Raw genomic sequence first — 27,930 nt, 5'->3', positions numbered from 1 at the left:
CACAGGGCAAGTGTCCTGCGCCTCTGCCCCAGAGAGCCTGTTTTAGTCTCAGATCTGAAGGGGTGGCTCAAGGAGGTATAAGTTGCTTCCCCCACGTTCTATAGGAACAACGTGGTTTGGTTTTCAAAATCTCAGCCCCACAACTATAGGAGGCAGTGTTCCTTCCAGGGCATCATAGAAATTATTAGATTCCTTATGCAGACCTCGAGCCACAAATGAAAACTTCAAAGTCCCAAAGGCATTGCCTTAACTTTAAAGAAATGCTGGGATCCTTTGACTAAACAATTATGCTTTTAGGGATTTACCGTAAGAAAATAGTAAGGATGTGCATAAAAATGTAACTGTCGGGGTGAATCACCAGAAGCACTCTTTATAATAGCAACAATCTAAAAACTGCTTATAGGAAACAACTGGGCATTTGGTACAGAAATTACGGTACATCCGTAGAATGGAATTCTCAGCAGCCATTAAAAATGTTAGAGAATAACATTTATTGACATGAAAAGACATTTATGACATTCTGATTTGTGAACCAAGTAGACAGTAAACTAATGATTCAATTTTTGCAAAAAAATATATGTGTATATAGCAAAAAAATACTGTCAAGGATATACACTAGAGTGTGTATCCCAAGGAAGAGAGTATATGGGTGTTCATTTTGTTCTTTGTTTGCCTGAATTCCCCACTCTACTTTTTAAAAATATAAATTGCACAGCTTGCTTTTATAAGAAGCAAAAGTTAACGTAGTTTAACACCTTCATTTTGATTAAAACAAATCCATTTAAAAAATCTTAAGGTTTTTTTCAGAAGCAGAAATGACTTCCAAGCTGCCACAGAGGCAGTGAGTTTGTTCTCTGCAGAAGCTGGCAGGAACCTTCACAATCACAGCCCAAGTCAGAGTCGAGGGGACAATAGTGCTCCCACACCTTTGGGGTGCTCGCTTCAGCTCCTGTGCCCCAAGGCCAAGCAGCTCACCTGCAGCCCAGTCCATCCTACTCTTGCCCAGTCACCAGCTTCATCATCTTCAGAGCTGTGTCCCCTTGGTCAGAAGGCACCTAGAACCAAGCAGTACCAGAGTTAGCGCACTGGTTCTGTTTCTGGGGCCGGGTTTTGGGGTGACATCCTGAGACCCAGCTCCTGGAAGAGCGCCTGCTCTGTGACAGCAACCTGGGAGGATGGCTGCACCTGGGTACACCCCTTAACAAGAGGGTCGTTTCTGTGAAAGGACCACTGTGCCTGACAAAAGCTCTTCTGGGCCCCAGTCTGTTAGGTGGCAGGTGCCCGAAGTCTGTGCGTTTAGGAAAGAACTTTCTCCATGTGAGACTGAGCTGTTGACTGGGAATAGAAACATGGCCCCAGAGGGAAGCGAAAAGCAAAACCAATACAAACAAGCAAACGAGACCCTTTGTGTGGGTGGTATACCCGTTTTTATATGATATTCAACTTTGTTTTGTTTTTCCCTTAGAGTTTTTGAATAATTCCTGTAAAAAAAAAAATCTTCTTCCCGTCCTGGCCAGTATGACTTGGTTGGCATCATCCTGTGCACTGGAAGGGTGCCAGTTTGATTCCTAGTCAGGGCGCATGCCTAGGTTTCTGGCTTGATCCCTGGTAGGGGGCGTGTAGGAGGCAGGTAGGAGGCAGCTGATAGATGTTTCACTCTCATATTGATGTTTCTCTTTCTCCCAATCTCCCTCTCTAAAAATCAATTAAAAAAAATTTTTTTAAATCTCCTTCCCACACACTATCAAAAGGGGGAGGGGTGGGGCAGAGGCCTGGGGTAGAGAAGAAATGGCTCCACAATGCTCTATGCCACATCACTGTCCCCGATGATCCTGCCAAGCAAGGCCATACTGGCAGAGCGGGGCTTACCAAAATGACATTTAATTCAACTAAAGGGGAAGTGGTTGGGGGACGATTTAATAACAGTCTCCAAGAGCTATTTTAAGGCTGCCCCCAACTGATCTCTCGTTCTTTTTGTTCCAAACCAAGAGGAAATGGGTCTGAGCTCCAGCTCAGAGCAAGCCTGTGGTTAGCTCCACCCCCCCCCCACCTGCCTCTGTGGGGACCCCTCTCTTAATAGCGTTGTTCTCTAAGACACAATGTGTGCTCAACACTGAAGGTACGCAGGTCCTCAGGGCCATTAACAAAATACCCTCTTAACCCTGCCCAACTGCTTAAATTCTCACTTCAGATGGTTTCTTCCTTCTGGTTTCTTAAGGAAGTTGTTGTCTCTTTCCCTCGCTGCTCAGTCGTTTGTTCCAACCTCTCCCTGCTGGCTTTAGAGCCTGCCATTCACTACAAAGGATCACACACATCAGTACACCCACACCGTTCCTTACATGTCAGTCCTTTACCCGAGTTCCCCGCAGCATTAGACATCACTGGCTCCTCTGCTTTGAGGATGCCACATGTCCCTGGTCTCCCTCCTACTTTTCTGGCTGCTTCTTTCTCAAGTCTCATTTGTGGCTCCTTCTTTTGCCTCCTATCTCTTTTTCTTTTTAATTTTTTAAAAACTTATTTTTTAATTTGAGAGAGAGAGAGAGAGAGACATTGATTTCTTGTCCCACTTATTTATGCACTCATTGGTTGATTATTGCATGTGCCCTGACCGGGGATCGAACCCACAACCTTGATGTATCGAGACGATGCTGTTACCAACTGACCTGAGCTACCCGGCCAGGGCCTTGCCTCCCATCTCTGAAGTACTGGTGCACCCAGGGCCCTGCCCCTCACCGTTTCCATATTTGATCCCCAAATCTCTGTCCTCAAGGACCAACATTTGACTCCAGATGCACATGTATATGGTTTATATATTCAGTTGCCTTATGGGCACCCCACCTGGCTGTTCTACAGGCAGTTACCAAGTCCTGTCCATTCCCCCTTAAATTCCTCCACGTCTCTCCCTTCTGGGTGACCAGAAAAGCCTCCTAGAGTGGTGAGCTTCCCCAGTCTTATCCCATGCCCTCTGCTGCTGGGATGATATTTTGTAGACAAACCTAGTAATTTCACGCCTTTGCTTAGAACCCCTCGATGGCATCCCATCGCTTTCAGGTAAGGTCTGAGGTCCTTGCCGGAGTGCGCAGTCTCCCTCCCCCGTCTCACCTCTGCCCAGTGTCCCTCCCGAGGCCTCGGCTGTCTGAAGGCTCCTCTGGACACGCTGCTCTCCTTGCTCCCACATTCTCCTTTGCCTAGCTAACTCCTGCCCACTGTTTAGGGGCCAGTCTCCCAGGACCCCCAAGCCTGGGCTGGGCCCCCTTCCCTGGGCCAACCCCCGTCTTAGCATTTCACCCCATGTCATGAGGGTCTCTGCCTGCCGGACCCGCATGGCCGTGAGCTCCATGAGCGCGGAGATGGTGTGCCATCCATGTTCCAGTGCCTGGCACAGTGACACGCCAATGTTTGTTTAGTGAATAAAGGAAACCAAAGAGAAACTTTAGTTTCTCTGAGAACGTTCAGCGTTTTCACTTCCGGGAAGTTCTTGAGAGGAAACTAAAGGTCAGAGAGGTTAAGAATACGTTGTCTGTGCAAATACCATATAATTCACTTATGTGTGGAAAATAAAGAACAAAATAAACAAGCAAACAAAACGGAAACAGACTCAGAGACAGAGAGCAGATTGGTAGTTGCCAGAGGGGAAGGGGTCAGGAGACGGGGTGGGGGGGGTGGGGGGGGGAAGAGGTGAACGGACTAAGAAGTACAAATTGGCAGTTACAAAATAGTCACGGGGATGTGAAGTACAGCACAGGGAGTGTAGCCAATAATATCGTAATAACTGCATGGAGCCAGGTGAGTACTGGAAATTTCGGGGGGGGGGGGGGGCAGGATAGTTTATGAAGTATGTGATTGTCTAACCACTATGCTAAACACCTGAAACCAATACAAAATAATATTGAAAGTAAACTGTAATTGGAAAAAAGAAAAAAGACTACGGCGTCTGTGGTCAATTGTGTAAATAAATACAGTATTGTGAGACCGAGTGTACCAGATACCCCAGCTCCCCTTCCTCCGTATCAGGCTTTCTCAACCTTGACACCACTGACACTGGGCTGCACAGGGGTGTCCTGTGCATGGTGGGATGTTGACCAGGGTCCTGACTTCTACCCACCAGGTACCAGCAGCACCCTCCTCCTAACTGTGCCAACCAAAAATGTCTCCAGTCACTGCCAAAGTCTCTGGGGACAAAACGGACCCCAGGCGAGGGCCAGTAATGTCCCTAAGGAGTAGCCTGTAGGAAGGGGTCTTTGCCCGCCCCCCCAATCTCTTAACACCTCTTCAGCAATCCAGGTAAACATACTATGTGCTTGCTGTGCCAACACAAGACCAGTCCCCTCAGCCCATTTTCCAGACACTTCTCTATGGAGATTCTGTCCTGAGCACAATGGAGCCAAGAGGGGAGAGCAGGCCAGAGGGCACCTGAATGTCCCTCTCAACCAACACCTGACAGGAAACCACCATCCTGGGAAGAAGAGAGACTCTGTGTTTACGTGGCCAGACCAAAGCACAGCGTGAGGGAAGCCCCTGGCCTTCTGCCTCCTGGGATTCCTCCCTTTGGCTCCTTGGCCGGGGTGTGCATGCCTGTGCACGTGTGCATGTGTGTGTAGTGGATTCGGCCCTCCGCCATCTCCTTCAGCCCACAGAAAGCCACTCCACCAACTTACAACCCGAGGGAAGATAGCAGGCTCGGTCTGCAAAAGCAGAAGTGTGATAGCCCCCCTGCCCATCTCAGCAGGCAAGGCCTCTTCCAAACTGGGATCCTGGAGCCCCTGGAGCCAAAGCTGCTGGCAGACACTCCCCTACTGTGCACCACGCACTGGCACCCAGCTTTACCGAGCACCACTTCCTGAAAATGTCAAGGAAAGACAATGTCTCCCTTCTTCCTCTGGGACAAGTTGTTCCTTCAGGACAAACTGTTAAGAGGAAAGTAGCATAGATTCATTTAAACTAAAGAGTAAGGGACAGCCCAGCCAGCATGGCTCAGCGGTTCAGCATCGACCTATGAACCAGGAGGTCACAGTTTGATTCCTGGTGAGGGTACGCACCTACGTTTCTGGCTCAATCCCCAGTAGGGGGCATGCAGAAGGCAACCGATCAATGATTCTCTCTCATCATTGATGTTTCTCTCTCTCTCTCCCTCTCCCTTCCTCTCTGAAATCAATAAAAATATATATATATTTTTAAAAAGAGTAAGGGACAGAGAGCCCAGTTTAACTCTCTCAGGAAGATTTGCTCTTTTAAATGAAAATTTCTAGGCTTCAATGAATGAAGCGCTTAAGGCAGAATTTTGTTACAGACCTTGAGACGCTTTCAAGCCCAAAGTGCTTCGTGTAAGACCATCGCGTGTAGGCAGTGCACCCAGGCATAATCAGCCGCCCATGGCGTCCCTCTCAGAAGGATTTAGATCTGGAACAGAATCAGCCTCTCTCTCACCATGTGTCCGGCTTTGAGAATCCAGTAGAAAGCCAGGTTCTTGTGGCTCTTGACAAAAGCAGACGTCTCGGAAGATGTAGGGTCATTGTACAGGGGCTTCCACTTCAGCTGATTGAACTTGGACAGTTCCGTCCACTTCAGTTTCCTTACCCAGGCCTCCTGACCTGATGAGAGGGACAGAGAAGGGCCTGGCATTAACTGTGGGGCAGAGTAGAAAGAAATCTAGGTCCTAGTCCCACCCCAGCCTGCATTGTCAACTTCCCAATTCCTGTAATCCCTACCTCCCCCTATAATCTAGTCCTACCCTATATAAGCAGCTGGCTTATGGGGGGCTACAGAGCTCATTTTTGTGAATGACCTGCAGCTCTCCCATACTGCCGGCAGTATTGGAATAAACCCTCATATATAATTAAAAACAAACAAACAAACAACCTAGTTCGTGTAACTTGGCTTTTCCCAAAGCATAATAATGTGCATAAAACTCACCCTTGTAAAATGCAAATCAAAACCACAATGAGCCTGGCTGGCTTGGCTCAGTGGTTGAATGTCCACCTATGGACCAGGAGATCATGGTTGGATTCCCAGTCAGGGCACATGCCTGGATTGCAGGCTCAATCCCCAGTGTGGGGCATGCAGGAGGCAGCCTATTGATGGTTCTGTCTTGTCATTGATATCTCTCTCTCTCTCCCTCTCCCTTCCTCTCTGAAATCAATAAAAATATATTTAAAAAAACACACAATGAAATACCATGTCACAGCTGTTAGAATGGATAGCATCAAAAAGACAAGTAATAACAGGTGTTGGAGAGGTTGTGGAGAAAAAGGAACCCGCATTCATTGCTGGTGGTGATGTAAACTGGTACAGCCACCATGGGGAACCATATGAAAGGCTCTCAAAAAATCAAGAATAGAGCTACCATATCACCCAGCAACCCCTCTTCTGGGCATCTACCTGGAAAGTTTGAAAACATTTATTCATAAAGATATATGCACCCCCATGTGCATTGCAGCATTATTGACGATGGCCAAGACAGGGGAACAACCTAAGCATACTTTAGTAGAGGACTGAATAAAGAAGATGTGGTACAGATATACAACGGAATACTCAGCCATAACAAAAGAGGAAATACTGTCATTTGTGACAACATGGATGGATCTTGAGAATATCATGCTAATGAAAATAAGTCAGATGGGAAAAGTCAAGAACCATATGATTTCACTTGTATACGGGACATAAAACTAAAAGCAACAAACAAACAAACAAACAAAAATTCATAGACACAGACCACAGTATGGTGATTATCAGAAGGAAAGGGGGTTGGGGGAGGTAGAAAAGGGTGAAGGGGGGGATAAATGGTAACAGAAGCAGACTTGACTTTGGGTGGTGAATAGACATGAAATATACAGATGGTGTATTATAGAAGTGTACATTTGAAATCTATATAATCCTATTAACCAATGTTATCCCAATAAATTTAATAAATTGCTTTTAAAAGGGGAAAGAAACCCTTCCCCTTGTAAAAATGCAAGTTCTGACTCAGTAGGTCTGGGTGGGGCCTGAGAGTCTGCATTTTTAGCAAGCTCCTGTGATACCCAGGCCTATGGGGAAACCCAGCTGGAGAGCCCGACCAGTTTCTGCCTCTCGCTCTCCCACTGCCGTATGCTCTGGAGGGAGGCCATCTGGGACTGGGAGGTGGCAGCTGTCAGGGGGACTGAGAAGTCTCGGGTTAGAAATGTGGGAAGAATTGCAGAACCTCTTCATGTTGTCTTTAGCGCCCTTGGCTTACAAGTCACAGAAAGATTCAGTCCTGCTGACGCTAAGAAACACACCACACCCAGCAGACCCCACGTCTGGCTGGCCTGCTGGTTCGGAGCACCTGCCCCCGTGCTTCTCCTGGCCCTGCTGACCCCAGAAGTGGGCATGCGCTGACAGCCAGTGCGACAGTGGCTCTGCAAAGACCACTTCCCCCGGGTCCTCGTTTTACAGAGTCCTTAGGGTTCAGTCTTAAATCACCCTGCAAGGTTTTCCCTCAATGAAATAGTCCATCTGTCCAGTGGTCAGAAAAATGTCTTCTTTTTTATTTTTGTGGTGGGGGTAGGTGTTGTTTTCGTTAACTACACCGAAGAGCCTCAACAGTTGGATGCACCTACACTTCTCTGAGGGATCACAGCCTCAGGTGGCTCCACCCTCTTCCAAGAATCAAGGTCAGGGGTGGATGGGTAAATGGGAAATGGCCTTCTTCCTAGCACCTCAATGTCACCAGCCCCAAGACGGATGTGCCTGAGGCCAGTTCCCTTCCAGCTCAACCCCAGACACCGCCTCCACGTGCCACTCAGAGTGGGTTCTTACCCATGGTGTCCACGATGAGATCGAGCTGTCCGTTATACACCGTCACGTTGACCCCGGCTTCCAGCAACTCGTCCACCACGCTGATGGCTGGCTTCATGAAGTCCTCCTCCATGTTCAGGAAGACGTTGTTAGCCTGGCCTGCACATGAGGAAGGAGAAAGAGGGAGCAGCTTGGAATCCACCAGAATAAGGGGTACCTTCCAGCCCAGAGCATTCTGGGCCCTGGCACCCAAATGTGAGCCTGGTGTAGCACCCAAAAGACTGAACACACAGATGCTTCACCCACAGGGACCAACCGGCCTGGGTCTCCATGCCCTGAGCTGGTTGTGCAGAAGGCAAGCATAAACAGCACATGCTCTGCTCTCTCAAGTGTGGTGATGACAGTGATGGCATTTTTGTTTGTTTATTAATCCTCAACTCAAGGATATTTATTCCATTGATTTTCAGAGAGAGTGGGAGGGAGGGGGAAAGACAGAGAGAGAGACACACTGATTGGTTGCCTCCTGCATGAGTCCTGACCAGCGCCGGGGATGCAGCCTGCAATCGAGGTACATGCCCTTGACTGGAATCAACCCTGGGACCCTTCAGTCTGTGGACTGACGCTCTAACCACTGAGAAAACCGATTAGGGCCAAGTTCTAAGTTTTGAACAAGTGAGGCTACCCTAGTGATAAACCACATCAGACCCAGACCAATTTAGAGTTCGCCCTCAGTAAGCCTGTGGAGGAATAGTCCCAGGCAAGGGGAGAAGGTGACCACGTGGAGGGCGAGTCCCCGGCAGGAGGAGCTGGTCAGTACAGATTCCCAGTGGACTCCTGACCACCACCAACTCCACCATCATCATAACACCGAACAATAACAATAGCGTACGCATTTATTTTTATTTGCTAGTCACTGTACTTTATAAGCAACATCTCATTTCCTCTTCATCACTACCCTGGGAGGTAAGGTCTCTTAACTTGTACAAAGGTTAAAGAAAATGAGGCTCAGAGAGGCTACAACACATGTCCGAGTCGAAACAGCTGGTCAGTGGCAAACTGGGATAGGAAAACAGGCCTGGCTGACTCCAGAGCATGTATGCTTTACCACAAACTGGAACTCAAGACACTGGGGGCATTGGCCAAGGTCACTCTGTCCTTTCCAAACCTACATAGACAGACACACCCGGAGCCAAAGAGAGTTTGGCTGAAAAAAAGTAGTCACTAAGCCCGTCCACCCAACCCACCCTTCCACCAGAGAAGCAGGGGCTGGAAAACACCGCCGTAAATGAAGATAAAATGAAGGGCTTGGGCTGCAGACATGTGCTCACAGGAGCCTGAGCTGGACCTGGCCCTGTGGCTGCTCATGTTTTCTTCTCGGCGCCACAACAGCTCCCCACAGCTATCCTCATCCCTTGTAGCACTGACACCACATTCTTCTTATTTGATCACATTAACTTTTTTCATTTCTAGAAAACTCTGAGGAGGAGATGACACCAGGTCTAGGAGGAGCCTTCAGCTCTCTGCAGGTGGGGAGGATGGCCCGTGTCCCCAGAGTCTCAGCAGCTGTCACAGGGCCGCCCTAGAAAACCTCCAGACCATCACTTTGGGGGATCAACAAAACTCTCCCCAGCATGGAGTGTTTCCCCTCCAGGAGCCTGGGTGTTCCACTGGCTCCCGGCCTTTCAACAGGACTAACCAGGTCCTTATCCAAGATTTCCACCTGGCCTGGTCTCTGAGGACCCCAACATTTCCTCACTATGGCCTTCAGGCCAGAAGGCGGTAAACACTTGGACCACATCCCGCACCAGGAGGAGCCCGGCCAGAGAACTGGCCAAACCTGTCCAAAAGGACCTTTGTCTAGAAGTCACACCTGTAACCAACTGTGGCCTCAGGCATGGCTTTTCTATATCTCAGCCTGCTATTATGGAAAACTTCAAACTGATAGCGTACTCACACCTGGCTTCAACAATCACCTCATAACCAACCACGGCATTTCTCTCCCAACCCACCTCTGACTTTGAACCAAATCTGGCATGTCACTTACTGTCTTTTTTTTGCTCCTCTACAACATGTGGACAATAACACTGTTCTACCTGCCACATACGATCGTCACCACCAACAAAACCCATTCTACCAATTAAGGCCTTTGAATTTGCACCTTTCTTCACCTCCTCCCCAACTCCACAAGCGGCACTTAATTAGGTCGCAAGACTTACCTCCCCAGGAGCAATCCTTGGGAATAATTTTGAGCTTCGTTCTGATGGGCCCGTTCATGAGCTGGTTTAAGTCGTCCCGATTCAGGTGTCTCACGTGACGTTGGTAAAGCTGAACTGAAACAGACGTACACCGTGAGTCAAAGGAGTGAAAATGAGACCAGGAGGACTTTTCCAATCTGCTGTGCGAAGAAGGAGGCTTTCGGCGGGGAAATGAAAAGTGTCACCTTGATTCACCCCAGATGGAGGAAGAAAACAGAAACACACTGAAACTGGAGAGGATTTATCAGTGTTGGTTGCTGCATTTCAAGTACTTTGGGGCGGCGGAGAGTAGCCAGCACGGCCCAAAGAAACCAGGGAGCAGTGGCATCTAGAGGGCCCCTGCGGCCTTGATCCGCCTCTAAAGGAGGAGGATGCCACATGCGGCACCCACCGTGACGTTGGGGCAGCTGAAAAGACAGCTCAACCCAGCCTGCAGGAGGTCTGGCATCATCATCCAGGGTGCAGAAGCTGGTTTCCAAACTTCAAACATACTACGTGAAAGAAGCCAGATGTTCCACAGATGACCTATTGCATGAAGCCATTGCTACAAGATGCCCTGAAAAGGCAAGTCTAGACGAAGAGAGAGCGGAGGAGTGGCTGCCTGCTGCTGAATCAGCGGCACACAGACATGTGGGATCTTTCTGGGAAACGGTCTGGAACTGGATTGTGGTGAGGATTGCACAACTCTGTGAGTGAACTAAAAGCCACAGCATATACACTCAAAAGGGGTGAATTTTATGGCGTGTGAATTACATACTAATGAAGCTTTATAGTCCGGCGACAGATGGTTACTAGACTTACTATGGTGATCACTTTCTAAAATGTAAAGATGTTGAATCACTGTGTTGTACACCTGAAACTAATATAACAGTGTAGGCCAACTATCACTTAAAATAAATAAATGAATAAATAAGTAAATGGGTGGGAAGGGATCAACCAAAGAACTTGTATGCATATATGCATAACCCGTGGACACAGATAATAGGGTGGTGGAGGCCTGGGGTGGGGGGTGGGGGTTGAGGGCGGGCTAGAAGAGGTCAATAGAGGGAAAAAGGGGACATATATGATACCTTCAAAAATAAAAATTTAATTTAAAAAATAAAAATAAAATAAATGAATAAAATAAAGCCTTGAAAAGAAATTGGTTTCATCTCGCACAGAGGATGAGACAGGGTCCAGCAGCTTCCAGGTTCACTCACCTAGGTGGCTCTGGGTGAATTCTAGGCTTGACCTCGTGGTGAACATGGGAGCAGTTTTAGTTAGGATGTTATAGAAGTTCACCCCGTCCGTGTTCTGAAATACAGAAGTATATTTGGCAGTTTGCTGACTTTATTTCTCCATTATCAACGTTGCAGAGCAGAAAGGCACCTGGCCCTCCACCGTATCCAAGGCCAGATTTCTCTTTGTAAATCTGCCAGAAAGAAATGCAGCTCTCGGCAGGCTCAGTCAGCCCAGCCTGTGGGGTGCGGGGGGGGGGGGGGGGGGGCGGTGAGGAGGGAGCAGCTCATAGCAGCCGAGCAAAGATGCCACAGGAGAAAAACCACGAGCCGTGTGTTAATGCACAGGCAGCAGGAGCTGACTTTTGGGGCGCCTCAGGATAGACCCCCCAATCCTCCCACACCAACCAAGGGCCCTTCAGTCATGGGAAAGAAACCCCCGAGCGTGTGCCGTTACCTGTTCAACGACCATTTCTGCTTTTCCCCACAGCTGGGTGGCCTCCTTGTAGAGCCCCTTATTCACGGCATCCAGGACTTGCTCTGCCACCTGAGACACCTCTGCCAGGCCTTGGTCATCGAGAAGAGACTGCAAGGCAAAGGAACGCACAAGGGCCCACTTTGCTTAGAGACACAGACCGGGCTTTGCTACAGTTAGGGCTGGGTAACAGAAAGAGTGGGAAGGAGGAAGGGGAGTTTACATCCGAAAGTGGCCAAGTCACATCTTTTTTATGGAAAAAATACAACAAAATGTTAACAGAGTCTAGACCAGGGGTGGGCAAACTTTCTGACTCGAGGGCCACAATGGGTTCTTAAACTGGACCGGAGGGCCGGAACAAAAGCATGGATGGAGTGTTTGTGTGAACTAATATAAATTCAAAGTAAACATCATTACATAAAAGGGTACGGTCTTTTTTTTTTTTTTTTTTTTTTAGTTTTATTCATTTCAAACGGGCTGGATTCGGCCCGCGGGCTATAGTTTGCCCACGGCTGGTCTAGATGGTGGGTATATGGGTGTTCATAGTGATCTTTTCACTTTCCTGCATATTTGAACATATAAAAAATATGTCTTTATTGATTTCGGAGAGGAAAAGAGAGGGAGAGATAGAAAACATCAATGATGAGAGAGAATCATTGATCCGCTGCCTCCTGCATGCCCCCTACTGGGAATCGAGCCCAAAACCTGAGCTCGTGCCCTTGACTGGAATGGAACCATGGACCCTTCAGTCTGCAGGTCGAGGCTCTATCCACTGAGCCAAACCAGCTAGGGCTGAACATTTTTATAATAAAGAGCTGAGGGGATTTAAAAAGCTGTGTTTCTTGTCCCTGAAGAAATGGGATAACTGTGCTGATGTTTCTTTAAATTTGTCCCCAAGGCTAGCTATAGCTTAAGGTCTCCAATTTGATATGGACCGGAAGTCCCTAAGGAGCAGTGTCGACCACACAGGCGCACTCGGCTAGCTTTGTCCTTCCTGAGGACAGAGCCAGAAGAGGTCTGCTGGGCTGCTGACGATGGAGGGTGCAGAGGTGAGGCCACACCTACTTACCATGCTGTACAGGTAAGGTCCCCAGGAGAGCACCGAATCTAAAGGAAACCACACGTAACAAAGTAAGTCGGTCATAGCTCCATCCTTCCCAAGAAAAACCTAACCAGCCTCCTTTCCAAAGCTGAAGGAGCCAGAAGAAGGGAACCAGTGGCTTTACATCCCAGGGCCCCTCCGCGCACCAGGGCCCATGCAGGAGAGGAGCTATGTCTCCGTGGCTGGGAGGAGGGTGGAGGGTGTGGGGGCCTGTGTTGACTCGGCGGCGCTAATGGCACATTCATTTGGCCTGATACTGGGCCCAGTGAGTGAGTCAGCCAGAGATGGCACCCCCACAGGCAGGCTGTTTATGCAGCGGAGGCTCTTATCTGCAGACTTCAAAGCCATTTGACAGCTTAAAATATTTCCCCCGCCCTCACATTTCTGCTCTGTTTCCTGGTTGCTCCTCCAATATGGGGACACTAGCTTCTGCCAAGTTGCTAATTAAGGAAGAAGACTAATGATTTCATAATTCCAGTGTCTGTGGCTATACTGCCAATCAATTCATCTCCGTCCCACAAATATATGGAGAGCTGACAAAGGGCCTCAAGCCAGTAAGGAGCTTTATAAGATACAAATATGAGTAAGACTTCAAAGAGAACAGGGGGGCTTGATTTAGACAAGTTCACTATTACCATGATGCTAGGTTAGGCCAGTGCCATTGAAACATGTGCCAGCCAATGAAGTATCAAGGATCACACATTTTAAAGTACATTTAAATATGTCACTCCTTTGATTGAAAGCCTTCTGTGGTACCTTAAGGCCAAGCATCTCATCTCAAAGTATGTTTCAAATAACCTCAGTTCTACAGAATTTTAATCTAGGTATTACAAGAAAACATTCTTTGGTGAAATAGCTTTGGGGTTATGCAAAATATAACGCATTTCTTTAATGCAGGACTTCACAGAGCCTTTGATGTGCTTGTGAAACTGAAGGAGGCGGAGCCCGTGTTTAGCACTTCCAGAGCTTATTTGACCACAGAGTCCTTTGTATAGCACCTCATCGGACTGGTATTCTTGAGTACACACACCCTGAGAAATGCAGGCATACCGGGCCCTCCTGAACCTACCTACCCAATGACCTCTCCAGTCAACCTTTAAGCTAGTGCCTTAGTTTCCTGAAATGCAAAATTGTCTGCAGTTTTCCAATGCAACACACGCCCTGCTTAATCTAGACCAAAAATTGACAAATTTTTTCTCTAAAGGGACAAATAGTAAATATTTGTGGCTTTGCAGGTCGCTGTTGCAATTACTCAACTTTGTTGTTGCAGCCTCCAAACAGTATGTAAATAAATGGGCGTGACTGTCCCAATAAAAAACTTATCCACCAAAGCAGGGTGGCAAGGCAGACTTGACTTGTAGGTCATAGTCTGCTGACCTCTGGTGCAGACCTGAGATGTCCAAGAGGATTTTCTGCAATGATGGAAATGCTCTGTGTCTGGGTGGTGCAATACAATAGTCGCCAGCCACACGTGACTACTGGGCACTGGAAATGTATATAGTGCAACTGAACAATTAAGAATTTTATTGTAGCCCAGCTGGTATGGCGCAGTGGTTGTGCACTGACCTATGAACCAGGAGGTCACGGTTTGATTCTCGGTCAGGGCACATGCAGGAGGCAGCCGACCAATCATTCTTTCTCATCACTGATGTTTCTCTCTCTCCCTCTCCCTTCATCTCTGAAATCAATAAAAAAAGAATTCCATTGTATTTTAATTAAATTTAAATAGTCACAAATAGTTCTATGGCTCCAATACGGAACTGAGGACATGGAACACATCTGTATGTCTTTTCCAGCACCTGACACAATACCTACTACCCAGCAGGCCAGTAGTAATTGTTCATGAAATTAACAGGACTTCTCCCTCAAAAGGGGAGTAGTTCTGGGATGAAGGGGTGATACTTAAAGTGGTCTGGAAGGAGGGACTAAGATCTGGACAGGAAGAGTCAAAGGGGGGATCATGGCAAGGTGAAAAGATTTTGGACAAGATGAAAAGCACTTGTAAGGCCATGAGGTTCAACTCAGAGGTCTACTGGAGGAAACGTAGTATAATGGTTAAGTGCATGGATTCCAGTGGCTGCTGCCTGGATTTGAGTCCTGGCTTTAGCTGTGTGACTCTAGAAAAATTGCTTAACCTCTCTGAGTTTCATCATCTCTAAAATCAGGATAATAACAGCATCGATCCCATGGAGCTGTTGTAAGGATTAAAGGAAGTTAACACATGCAAAGTGCTTCGTGTTGTTGTGAAACTGAGGAGACCCAGGAGGAAGTGTGGGAGCCAGTGCTGTAATTTTGAGTGAGGCATCTGGCAAGAACCCTGCTAGACTCTGTGCTTCTGATCAAGGCATCTGCTGCTTCCTGTTGTCCTAGGAGGTCCATCCAGGAAGGACAAACAAGTAGCAGCCCTCCTCTCAATGATGACTCGGATCTCGGTTATGCCATTATTCCCTGGAGATGCCAAGAATGAGGGCAAGAAATAACCATTCCAAGTCCTGAATCCATTAGGGACATGGCTCTGTAAACGCATTTACTCCCATGTAACGACCACCTCAGTCAAGAGATGGAGCACAAACAGCCTAGAAAGGTCCCTCATGTCCCTGTCTAGCTTATTCCCCTCCCTCCTCCACAGGCAACTCTCTCCTGATTCCTAACTTTATAATTTGGTTTTGCCTGTAAAAAGTCAGCTTTTGTTAGGTTAGAGCGGTAGTTCTCAACCAGGGGTAATTCTGTCCCCCTGGGAACATTTGATAATGTCTGGAAATATTTTTGATTGTCATACTGGAGTGGAAACACTGGCATCCAAAGGGCAGAGATGGTCCTACACTGCACAGCACCGCTCCCCACAAAGAATTCTATGACCCAACTGTCAACAGGGCTGATTCTGAATCCTATGTTAGAGTGAACCCACTCGGGTGACTATTTTAAATATGTTTTTATTGATTTCAGAGAGAGGGAGGGAGGAGGAGAGAGAGAGAGAAACATCAATGATGAGAGAGACTCACTGAGCGGCTGCCTCCTGCATGCCCCCTACTAGGGGAGCGAGCCCACAGCCTGGGCATGTGCCCTGACCGGGAATCAAACCATGACCTGGTTTATTGTTCGACACTCAAACACAGAGCCACACCAGCCAGGCAAGGTGACTATTTTAGATGTCTGAAGTCACACCCCGGAAGTCTGCAACATAAATAACTTTTATCTGTACTCCCAACAAGGATGCTGATGCTCAAGTTATGAAACTATGCACCTGAGTTGCAGCACCTGATGCTAACCTTGTCTCATCAACATGAGCAACAGAGGAGGTGTTCACCGCAATGCTCATGCTCACATCAGGGGACAAGATGACAAGACTTGGGTTTGACTCCTGACCATGCCATTCTGTGTGTCAGAGAGCAAATTCCATTACCCCTCGGGGCCTTTAGAACAAACACGTCAAACTCAAAGGCTGACACGGGCCAAATAAACAAGGTTTAAGTTTATGTGGGCCACAAAAAAAACAAAAGCTTCAATTTTCATAGAAACGTAGGTTTATTTTGAAAAGTATAGTATAAAAAAAAGAACAAGAGCCCTAACCGGTTTGGCTCAGTGGATACAGCGTCGGCCTGCGGACTGAAGAGTCCCAGGTTCGATTCCTGTCCAGGGCATGTACCTTGGTTGCGGGCATATCCCCAGTACGGGGTGTGCAGGAGGCAGCTGATTGATGTTTCTCTCTCATCGATGTTTCTAACTCTCTATCCCTCTCCCTTCCTCTCTGTAAAAAACCAATAAAATATATATATATTTTAAAAAGAACAAGAACAATGACAAAAATTACAGTTTTCTTCTTGACACTTGCCATCTCTTCTCTGCTACTATCTTTCCTACTTTGGGGGAAATCTTGTTCACAGTGATTGCTTTCAAAACTGACCCAAGGTGAGTGCCAGTAATTCTGGGTCTGACAGGAGACTCATTTCCTTTCGTAACTGTAAATAACTGCTCACACCGTTATACTGGCTGGGCCACAAAAATATTCGTTATGGGCCGCGGGTTTGACATGCTCGCTTTAGAATGTCTCCGACTGTAAAATTTGATTCTTTTGTTATAAGAATCAAATAAGAGGATGAAGTTCAGCCCATAGCAGCCCACGGTGGATGCTGTGTAAATGCGTTCTCCCCCCAAAATGTCTTGGATGGCCCGGGGGCACACACATTCTGTGTTCACTTCTCCAAGGACTCAGAAAAATTCCATTGCCTTGTTCTTTTTTCTGGATAACACAGCCCCAAGGTCCAGGGAAGGGTGGGGACAGGAAGTAAGGAAATGTCTACAAATTCCATACTTACCTACAGGGGAGATCCAGGAGTCGCCCAAAGCAACCCCAGAAAAGTTGCACTTGATGGTCCCTTGCTGAATGGCCTGCAAGAGAAGGAGCCAAGAAACATCCTTGCCAAAGGGGCTCAACAGGAGGGAGCCCCGTCTTCACACACTGCCTTCCGAGCCCAGAAAACTTCTGCCCACCCTTTCCAGGAGTCCCCAGGTCTCCGAAGACCTGATACCCTCAAGAGAACCAGAGTAACTCCTTCCTGACACCTTTTGCAAAATGAGTGGGAACTGTTGAGTTTCTCTCTACTCGTTTCACAAGGGTGTGGGCAGGGTGTGTGTGGGGTCTGGCGCATCCCCTATCTTTATAGGAGGGACACTGCCCCAAGGCCCGATTTCTCAGAGGGCTCCTTGGGAACAGTCCTCACTGCCCACGCTGCAGTCACTGAAGGGCTGGGAGGCCTCCTCAGGGGGTCCCCAAGGGTGGGAGGAGGCCTTAGGACTAGGAGCTCATACTCCTCTTCCCTACCCTCCTTTTTTCACTTAACAGTAATACAGTAGCAGGAAATTGGAAACAATCTGCATATCATAGGATAGGCTAAATGAATTATGACTATTTCCATGGTACACGATGCAATTTAAAAAACAACAACAAAGCCCTGGCCGCTGCTCAGTGGTTAGAGCATTGGCCCGAGGACCAGAGGGTCTCAGGTTCAATTCCCAGTCAAGGGCATATACTTAGGTTGCAGGTTTCCCAGCCCTGATTGGGGCGAATGCAGGAGGCAACTAATCAATGTGTCTCTCTCACATCAATGTTTCTCTCTCCCTGTCTCTCTCTCCCCCTCCTCCCTCCCTCCCACTCTCTCTAGAAATCAATGGAAAAAATATCCTTGGGGGAGGATAAAAACAAATAAACAAACAAAACAAAAAATGAGGAGTTCTTTATAAACTGATATGAAAACATCTCTAAGCTATATTGTTGAATTAAAAAGAGACATAGTATAGTGTATAATAAGTACTACGATTTGTATAAAAACAGGAAAAAAGAATATCTGTGAATTAGCTTTTATAGGCATGACATACCTCTGGAAAGGTACAGAAGAAACAGAGGTTGCCTTAGAGGCGGGGGGACAGAGGCAAGGGAGAGAATTGTTACGTTATCCCTTGTATAGCTTTGGAATTTTGAATTATGTGACTGTACAAGCTATTCAGATATCTAAAATAAGAAAACAATGAATAGCCGAAGCCGGTTTGGCTCAGTGGATGGAGCGTCGGCCTGCGGACTGAGAGGTCCCGGGTTCGATTCCGGTCAAGGGCATGTACCTGGGTTGCGGGCACATCCCCAGTGGGGAATGTGCAGGAGGCAGCTGGTCGATGTTTCTCTCTCATCGATGTTTCTGGCTCTCTGTCTCTCTCCTTTCCTCTCTGTAAAAACTCAATAAAATATAAAAAAAAAAAAAAAAGAAAGAAAACAATGAATAGCCTGACTTTGAACATTGATCATGAAAGTGAAAGAATTAGGCATTTTTCTGGCTTTTCCAGAAGGAACTTATTTCAAGTTACCTAACTAGTCCCTGATGATGAGGGCAAGTTCCACTTCCTGGAGGAATAGAAGCTAATAGAAGTGAACAGAACAACAGGAGAAAAACATCATTTGGAAACTCCTAGGGAAATTATTGACCTACGTGAGAATTAAAATTGGACATTAAAACAGCCCGCTTCTGGGTGAAACCAAGACGACAAAGTCATCTTCCTCGTTACCTTATGAAGTTCTAGAGCAATGCCAGCAGCCATTTTTCCTCCGTAGGACTCTGAGAAAATGTAGAACGGGATCGTCTGGCAAGAAAAGGAATCGACAAAGAACTAAACATCCTGAATATCTTCTTATTCACACGAATTCATTTCAAATTTCTACTGCACGTCATGGCCTGACAAATCCGCTTTGCGTAGTCTCTCCCCCCCCCCCCCCCCCCCCATATCTGGTTACTACGTCTGCTTAGAATACTGGCCCAGGGTCGCTCCTTCAAGCTCAAAACCACCTTGAGCGAGGACAGAAACAAAAGCCCACAACCCCACCTGGGGCGTAGAAAGGCTTCCCTGGAACCAGCTGGGCGCTGCGCTCTCGGGGAAGGGGATTCTGGTGGACGCAGTGTCCCTACTGCTAGCCCCTTGCTCTGCTGTTCCTGAGGCTTTGCTCACCTGGAACTCCGGGCGGCAACTGAAGAAGGACTCCAGGAGAACCATCATGTCCGATGCCACCATGGCCAGGTCTTTGGCATACATGCCGTCCTTGTCCACATAACTGAACCCAGTGCCCACGGGGTTGTCCACAAACAGGAGACTGGCAGACTGGAGCTGCATGCCACAGAGGAAAAGCAGATGTTCCAGTCAGGCAGGCAGTCACCAATTATCTTTTTTGTTGTTGTTAATCCTCACCCGAGGATATTTTTCCATTGGAAGGGAGGGGGAGAGACAGAAACATGGATGTGAGAGAGACACATGGATTGGCTGCCTCCTGCATGCGCCCCAACCAGGGCTGGGGATGGAGTCTGCAACTGAGGTACCTGCCCCTGACCAGAATCGAACCTGGGACCCTTCAGTCTGAGGGATGATGCTCTATCCACTGAGCCAAATTGGCTAGGGCACCGATTATCTTTTGGTCATCTTGTATGAGCTCATCAAAAACACGAGCGAGGATATGAGTGTGCTTCTGATGCTGATGCTAAAAGGGATTTTTAAAAATAAGGGGCAGGAACATAGACTACTGTGGCAAAGCAAAGGAGAGGCAAGAAGGAAAGGTTAGCATATACCTGGGATCAGAGCATCTACGCCAGGGTTCTCAACCTGTGGGTCGCAACCCCTTTGGGGGTCGGACGACCCTTTCACAGGGGTCGCCTAAGACCATCAGAACATACATATATAATTACATATTGTTTTTGTGATTAATCACTATGCTTTATGTTCAATTTGTAACAATGCAATTGGGGGTCACCACAACATGAGGAACTGTATTAAAGGGTCGCAGCATTAAGAAGGTTGAGAACCACTGATCTAAGTTGTCACTTTTCACAAGATACAAACGTTCTAAACGTAATACATTAGTGCAGGGGGAATCAAGCAGTGAGTCTGAGCAGTAGCTGACAATACATCCAAGGTCTGAAGACCACACATCTGTTTTCTTCAAGACAGAGCCAACTTCCACATTGGCCTGGAACTACAAGCAGAGAGCTTATTCTAATGTCCGCTCTAAAGAGGCTTAGAGAGCCTTGGCCGGTTTGGCTCAGTGGATAGAGCATCAGCCTGTGGACTGAAGGGTCCCAGGTTCGATTCCGGTCAAGAGCATGTACCTTGGTTGCAGGTACATCCCCAGTAGGGGGTGTGCAGGAGGCAGCTGATCGATGTTTCTCTCTCATTGATGTTTCTAACTCTGTCCCTCTCCCTTCCTCTCTGTAAAAAAAATCAATAAAATATATTTTAAAAATAAAATAAAATAAAAAATAAAGAGGCTTAGAGATACAGAATTTTACATCCGGAAGGATCCTTAGTGATGACACAGTCCAGCCATGTCCTTTACTCGTCAGGAAATGAAAGCGCAGAAAGGGCCCAGACCTTGTCCCAGGTCAGCACTTGGACAGCATCAGGACTGAGATCCAGGTGGTCTCATTCCTCATTCAGGCTCTCTGTCCCAGTCATGCTACCCTCTTGGTTCTGGGAGGCTTGGGGAGGACAAGCCAGTGAGGCCCTCTGCTACTGCAAGTGGAAGTGGAATTTCAGTTGGAAGTGAGTCCAGGATGTTCCAGGCTGTGGGAACAGCATGTGCAAAGACCCTAAGGCAAGAGTAAGTTAAAGGAAGGCCAGTGTGGAGACAAACAAGAGAGTCAAAGGGCTCAGAGGGAATATTAAGGAAGAGGGGATCCTGCATTGAGTCTTAAAGAATAGGAGATGTGAATATGGTGAGCTAGGTTGTGAATGGGTGGCCACAGGACTGAAGTCCAAGCCAAGGAAACTGCCCGTGCAGAGGCCTGAAGGTAGAGTACATGTGGACAGATGCTGGGAGATGCGGCTAGAGGTAAGCAGAAGCCAGCTTATGCCTCCCAAGTCAGTGTCTATAGCTCAGAACTTTTGCCCCCGAACTCTTTTGCCTCTTGCCTCTTAGATGTCTCCACGTGGCTGCCCCTCATACATATTCAACCTTCTATGTGACATTAGAGGATGGGGCTGCTGAAGAACACACAGAAGAGAGGGTAACCAAGGACAGTGTGCTGGGAGATCGCAACACCTAAGAATGGCACCCGCCAACAGTGCTGCAAAGGAGTCCAATGAAGACGAATGGCAAGAAGGACCTAGTGGCCTTGGAACTGGGAAGCCAGCACACCCTGGCGGACAATGGCTATCGCGGAGTGAGGGGGACACACTGCCGTGGGTTAGGGCAGTGCTTCCCAACCTTGTCGTGGCCACAGGGGAAATAATACAGGCACCACATCCGAGCGTCAACATGCTGAGCTCCCTAGGACCCACGCTTCCCGCCTCAGCCCCCAGCTCTGAGGGTCAGTCAGCATTGCAGCATCTGGGTGGTAAGCTCTGGGTAAAGAACAGCAAAGACAAACAATTCTTGTAAGAAAGGAGGGTAGCTGGTGGGACTTGTGGGGTCAGGAGAATTTGTATTTCGGCCGGGAAAGACCTCCAGTTTGGAAGACAGACGAGCGAGAACATGAAGAAATAGAAAGATGCTAAGTGAGCTCAGCAGGGACGAGCCATACTCGTTGTGCTGAGATGGGCAGGAGGAGAGTCAGAGGGGCAGGAAGGTAAGCACACTCATTGGCCAGGACAGGAAGTAGCTGGTTATGTGTGATGGCCTCTGTTTTCCTGGGGAGGCAGAGAGGCAGGCTGGCTCCCGATGAGGGAGAATGGCTGGAGCAGGAGCCCCGAGGAAGGTGGGGAACATGGGCAGCCAGTGGTATCGGGAAAGGAGCAGAGCAGAAGCCCAGAGCAGGGCGTGGCCGGGCCCTGAGCTAAGCCCACAACTGGGCAGCAGCCCCACCCTGACAACAGTGTGGCTTTGCCCTCCAGTTTCTGGCAGTCTGGGGGCAGGGGCCGAGGGTAGGAGCTGAGCAGGGAGACAGTGGGACTGACCCAAGGTTGGGTGCGGAGAGGTTGCAGAGGAAGAAGGATAAGGGAGCCAGGGGGTGGGGGTGGGGTGCTGACCTGAGAGGGGTTGGGGGAGGAAGTGCAGCCGGGAATGAAGATAAGTGGTGGTGGTGGGGGGAGGGGGGGGCACAGAGACCAGAAAGACATCAAAGGGCAGAGTACAGGGGCCTTGAAGTCTTGAAGAAGTCAAGAGGCAGGGGTGGAGGAGAGGAGACAGAGGAAAGGGATGGGAGGCTGTGGCCAGAGGGTGGGACCCCGAGTCAGATTGCAGAGACGGCCAAAGTGTGGGTAGTGACAGGGTCCAGGTGTCCGCTGGAGTGGCTTCTGTGGGCAAGTGGAGAGAAAGGTCACGAAGGCAAGAGAGATGGGAGGTGGGAGTGGGGGTGGGGGTGGAGGGGCAGTACTGCTAAACTTGTGACCCCGCCCAGCACGGGGTGAGCCCGGGGTAAGGCCAGGCCACGCTCACAGTACCCAGGTAGTTTTTCGTGGTTTGAGATCAGAGTCAAGGGGCCCGATTTCCTCAAAGTTTCCAAATCCAGTGCTGGATCCGCCCGGACCACCCTGTGGAAGAGAAAAGAAACCAACGTTAATCCTGAGGAAATGCTAGTAAAATCCTAATCATTACAATGATGACCACACTCACTAGGAACGATTTATGATTTAGCGATGGCTGCGCCAACCCTGCCCGAAGGCACAATTTACCTGGCGATCCAGGGACTCCTGCACTAACTGAGCCCCGGGGAACGGCTGACATCTTTCTGAAAGGGGCACACCCTGGGCGTGCAGGAGGCAGCCGGTCAATGCTTCTCTCTCATCATTCGTGTTCCCATCTCTCTCCCTCTCCCTTCCTCTCTGAAATCAATAAAAATACATTTTAAAAGGTACAGACCTGGGCCAAGAGCCCCCACAAGGACCTTTCCTACCTCTGATTCCCCAAACTTGAATCCTGGCCAGCCATGGACTCACTGACTTTCAGGCACCTTGTCTGGCTGGCCCCTCAAAGATGAGCAATAAGGCCCAGGAAGGGGACATGGCAATTAGGGGCTCTACCAGGACTGGACTCCGGGACTTGTGTCCCTCAAATAAAAGAGTCCAGCCCACCCCCCCCCACCCCCCACGCTGCTTTTGATGCTCTATTGTGGCTGCAGGAGATGACCTCCCCGGCCAAGGACAGCGGGAAGCTGGCTGGAGGACACTTCTGCTCTATTTGAGAACATCTGACTACCAAATCTTTGTGTGCAACTTTGGGGTGGGGTGCTGTGGTGGCCAGGGACACTCCAGAGGCTCTGAAATACGGTAAATGTGTCAGTGAGCCAAGTGACATGCTGAACGGAACAGCTCACTACTCCACTCAGACGACGTGACCTGGATTCTCAAAGACCTGCCCAGAGCAGTCAGCGCACGTTGCCTCAGCAGGTGGCCAAGATAGATCTTTTCATCTGAATTAGTAATTATTTGTTCTTTAATCATAATCTTTTTCCTCTCCCTTGGGCCTCTGAGGAAATGAAGAGAAGGTTAGCTAGCCAGTTGACATCCCTCCAATAGCATCTCAGTTCCCGAGGTCATTCTAACCAAAGGTCATGAGAGGTGTTAGCTTGAAATGCAGGCAAATAAGGTAGGGGTCCAGTGGGAAACAAAGGCAGGTAGAACACAGACAGGGGCAGACACGGCAATTCAAGCAAGCCTAGTAACAGAAACCAACCATGCTGGAAAACAGAATGAAATGCTTTTGAATACAGAGCGAAAGTCATGGGAAACCAAGGGAGGGCCTGCAATAAACAAGGTACATGTACACCTAGAAACAGAGAAAGTTCAGGATCGTTGCTGGGCAAGAACAATGAGGAAATCAATCAAGTAGTGACATAACAGACATGAAGCAGGCTTGTAGCACACATATACTCCTAGAATGACTTGCTTCACTGGCAACCCATTCTTTGGGCCCCCTCCACATTGGGAAGACTGAATCTGCTTGTAACAGATTTTCCACACTTTTATTTAAACCTTCTGGTCCGAGTAGCTCATTCTTCGGCGCCGCAAGACATGACGCAGGGAAAACACCTCGGCCCACCGTTCCGGTTACCAGTCACAAACTGGACCATGGACCATGAAGGGAAATCAGGTGCCAGCGAGGGCTCCCTCCGCCAGGAGCTCCTGCCCTGTCTGAAAGGGGACCACTGCCACTCCACTTGGGACAGGGAGTTCAGGCCCCGAGCCGCAACAACTCCTGATTTCTACATGCTGGCAGGTTAATCACATAAAACAAGGACCCTGCTCTACAGTCAACCACAGGGAAGGTTTGCACCGTCTCCACTCGGGTGTTTTTCAAATTGCACTCAAGAAACCCCAGAAAGTGCCTGAGGGCAGCACGTGACCAAGGGGAGGTCCAGTGGGTGGGACTCAGCCCCGGCTCCACCCCAGCCTCAGCACTTCTGCTTTTGCTCCCATGTAAGCTTTCACTCGGGGATGGAAAAGTTCTGCTAATTAATAGAAAGTTGTAACAAAATACCCGATGAGACAGCAAAGCCCAGAAAAGGGAAGTGCCTTGCCTGCCATAGCTCTAAGCGGCAGGAAGGCATCGGGTACCCAGGTCCCAGGAATGGCAGGCCTGGGCTTGTCCACTGCTGGGCTCTCCCCAACGACCTGCCACCCGGGGTGGGCAGAAGTTCCCGGGCTACACGTATGGGTGTGTCTGCGGCATTTTCATATCTGCACCCTTGGCTTAGCCTCACCTCCAGTTCATCAAAGGAACTGCTTTGATAATCCTGAGGGAATGGCCCCTCCTGGCAAACCGCTCATCTTTGCTCTATCTCACCAGAAGGTCCGAGTGGACCCGCGGCACTGGGAGGCTGCTTATGATCACTGACATTTTTGCAAGAAGTGACATTTGCATCCTACACAAGTGAGTACCAGGGTGCCCTCTTTAGTGGTGAGCGTCCGGGAGCCCCAGCTGGGCCAGGCCTACAGTTTCCAGAGCCTGAGCAAGACCATGCTCCTCAACGCCTCCCTGGAGATGGGTCTTCCAGGTAGGTGCGGACCATCTCTGGACAGATATTTTAGGAATGCAAGGAAGAATCCTCTGCCTGCCCCCAAATGCCTCTCCACCAGTTCCAGGCCTTCCACCCTGCAGACACCTCTAGGGAGAAGGAGAAGGCCCGACGTTTAATACTACGATACAAGAGGCTGAGTGCTTTCAAAAGATCAGTATTTCTGGGGGCAAGAAGTTAGGGGCTGGGAAAGGATTGGGAAACAGAGATGGGAGGAGCCAGTCAGGGTACCTCAGCCTTTGCTTCGGAACTGTTCAAAACACTTTCTATAAGGAAATAGTCAAATTTGCCCTCAGAAGCTTCTGGTAAAGGTATCTGCTACTGCCTGGGCTCAAACAAACAAACAAACAAACAAACAAACAAACATGGTAACAGAACCTCTCACTCTCTGATTTGCCCTCCTTGGTATACCACTGGCTTGGCCTACATCAGAAGGGTGACAAACACCCAAGCCTAGGCGACCCCTTGCTGGCTGCTGGACCAGGCGTTGATCACTGGCTGAGCTGTGAGCCCTTAAGAGCAAGCAACGTGCTAAGTGGGGGAAACTTGGCCTCAAACCTGGCCAGGCAGCGAAGCCACTTTTACCTGAAGCCACATAACCAGGGGCAGTTCGGTGAAGTTCTTGCAGGGGTTGGTGGCATAATAGAGCCACCAGAACATGTGGGCATCCTTCCGGACAGTCACATAATCCCATACTTCTTTGCCTTCGTCTGGGGGCAGGTTGATGATGGCTCCTGAAACAGAAGCACAATTTGATTTTCCTGAAGGATGTCTAACGTTTGGATAAATTCCAAGTCCAGTAAAGGTGGCCATGCTGGACTAGAGATAGCTTGGTTTATATTTTAGGCAATGTACTCACTCCAATATATTATGAAAATAAGGGGGAAAAACATCAGTTATGAAAAAAACACATCAAGCCCTCAGGCACTTTCTGGGGCTTCTTGAGTGCAATTTGAAAAACACCCGAGTGGAGACGGTGCAAACCTTCCTTGTGGTTGATTGTAGAGCAGGGTCCTTGTTTTATGTGATTAACCTGCCAGCATGTAGAAATCAGGAGTTGTTGCGGCTCGGGGCCTGAACTCCCTGTCCCAAGTGGAGTGGCAGTGGTCCCCTTTCAGGTAATTCAGTTGGTTAGATAATTCAGTTGTTGTCACCCAATAATACATCAATGTTGCAGGTTCAATCCCTGGTCAGGGCACATAACAAGAATCAACCAATGGCCGTAACCGGTTTGGCTCAGTGGATAGAGCATCGGCCTGCGGACTGAGGGGTCCCAGGTTGATTCCGGTCAAGGGCATGTACCTTGGTTACAGGCACATCCCCAGTGGGGGGTGTGCAGGAGGCAGCTGATCGATGTTTCTCTCTCATCGATGTTTCTAACTCTCTATCCCTCTCCCTTCCTCACTGTAAAAAATCAATAAAATATATAATAATAATAATAAAAGAATCAACCAATGAATGCATATATAAGGAGGAAAAGGCTGACTTAGGGATTACCCTTGGGGACTAGAATTTTCTACCTTTCACTTCTTCCTTTCTTAAATTTCAAGCCTCTGCAGCAAGTAAAAGAACAAAAAACTGGTCTTGCGAAGAGACGGGAATAGATGAGGAGACAATGCTGTTTGTAACTGATAAAGCTAGAGATTAAGAAAACCAAAAAGTGTCTTGAGGAGAAAAACAGAACTGCTAGATATGGCTATAAGAGTCTGTATACAAATAACACAAGAATGCGGTCTCCTTGAAAATGATAGATAAGGCTCTGGTCCCTTTTGACCTATGCCCTGATACTCCTCTCTACCCTGAGAGTTACCACTGTTAAAATTTGGGGCTCAACATACTTGACATTTCCCAGACACAAACTGAAGGACATATGATCCCCATTTTACAAAAAAGGAAAAACAGTTGTTAAGCAACTTGCCTAAGGTCACAAGGCAAGTTTGTGTGGCCAGTAGAATTCTGTTGATTCAGACCAGGAAATATTTTGCTGGGGGGGATGGGGGGGGGGGGGGAGGAGACTGAAAACCTATTTGCAAGTCACCCTTTAAACACGAATTTGTTTTTGCCAAAAAGGACCCTGATGAGGGGAGACATTATTTTGTCTGTTCTGATCAAGTAAAGGGGGAAAAGGCCTTCTCTCAACGAAACGGCCCATTCGGGGTAGGATTTTTCAGTCTTTTTAAACAGCCAGTGACGGCAGGAGGAGGGGGATGGCGTTAAGATTGTGGAAACCTCATTGATCTCCAAATCATACATTTTCCACAACTGTTTCTACCTAGGGAAGAAGGGAGTACCAGACCACCCAGAGCCAAAAAGAAAAAAAAAGGGGGGGGGGGGGGGAGAAGGGCGCTAGAAAAGCACTTTCAATTAGAAAACAAACCGACAGAAAGTCGACAGAGGTTCAAAGGCACAGGGGAAAAGAGATTTGCTTTAAAAGGCACAAACGTACTAGCAGACTCTCATCCCTGGAGAGAGAAGAAGGCACCGGTCACTGATACATCTTTTGCCCGAACCTACCAGTACTCGGGCCCAGAAGCAGCAGCAGTGGCAGGAACAGGAGACAGATCCGCGGTGCCAGCTCCATGATGAATACCGCGCTGCAGCATCAGCAATAGGCTGGACCTGGTGCCCCACCACGTGACGG

At 48.5% G+C, this 27,930-nt stretch overlaps 1 protein-coding gene across 2 annotated transcripts; it reads right to left on the bottom strand.

The window, feature by feature from the left end:
• Nucleotides 1-472: 472 nt before the first annotated feature.
• On the bottom strand, nucleotides 473-27,930 carry SCPEP1 (serine carboxypeptidase 1). 2 transcript variants are annotated; one of them, XM_059669564.1, is made up of 13 exons: nucleotides 27,804-27,930; nucleotides 25,875-26,023; nucleotides 22,717-22,806; nucleotides 19,297-19,452; nucleotides 18,859-18,933; nucleotides 17,121-17,193; nucleotides 12,772-12,809; nucleotides 11,685-11,813; nucleotides 11,210-11,303; nucleotides 9,972-10,085; nucleotides 7,777-7,914; nucleotides 5,428-5,591; nucleotides 473-1,055 (listed from the first exon to the last, which is right to left on the bottom strand). In XM_059669564.1, exons 1-13 carry the CDS (start codon nucleotides 27,868-27,870, stop codon nucleotides 993-995), a joined length of 1,350 nt encoding a protein of 449 aa, XP_059525547.1. In that variant the 5' UTR covers nucleotides 27,871-27,930; the 3' UTR covers nucleotides 473-992. The 2 variants fall into 2 exon arrangements, with proteins under 2 accessions (XP_059525547.1, XP_059525548.1); XM_059669565.1 differs by having other exon boundaries at nucleotides 27,736-27,842.

Source organism: Myotis daubentonii, chromosome 16 (assembly GCF_963259705.1).
Source record: "Myotis daubentonii chromosome 16, mMyoDau2.1, whole genome shotgun sequence".
Classification (NCBI taxonomy): domain Eukaryota; kingdom Metazoa; phylum Chordata; class Mammalia; order Chiroptera; family Vespertilionidae; genus Myotis; species Myotis daubentonii.
This window is presented reverse-complemented; position numbering and strand designations above follow the sequence as displayed.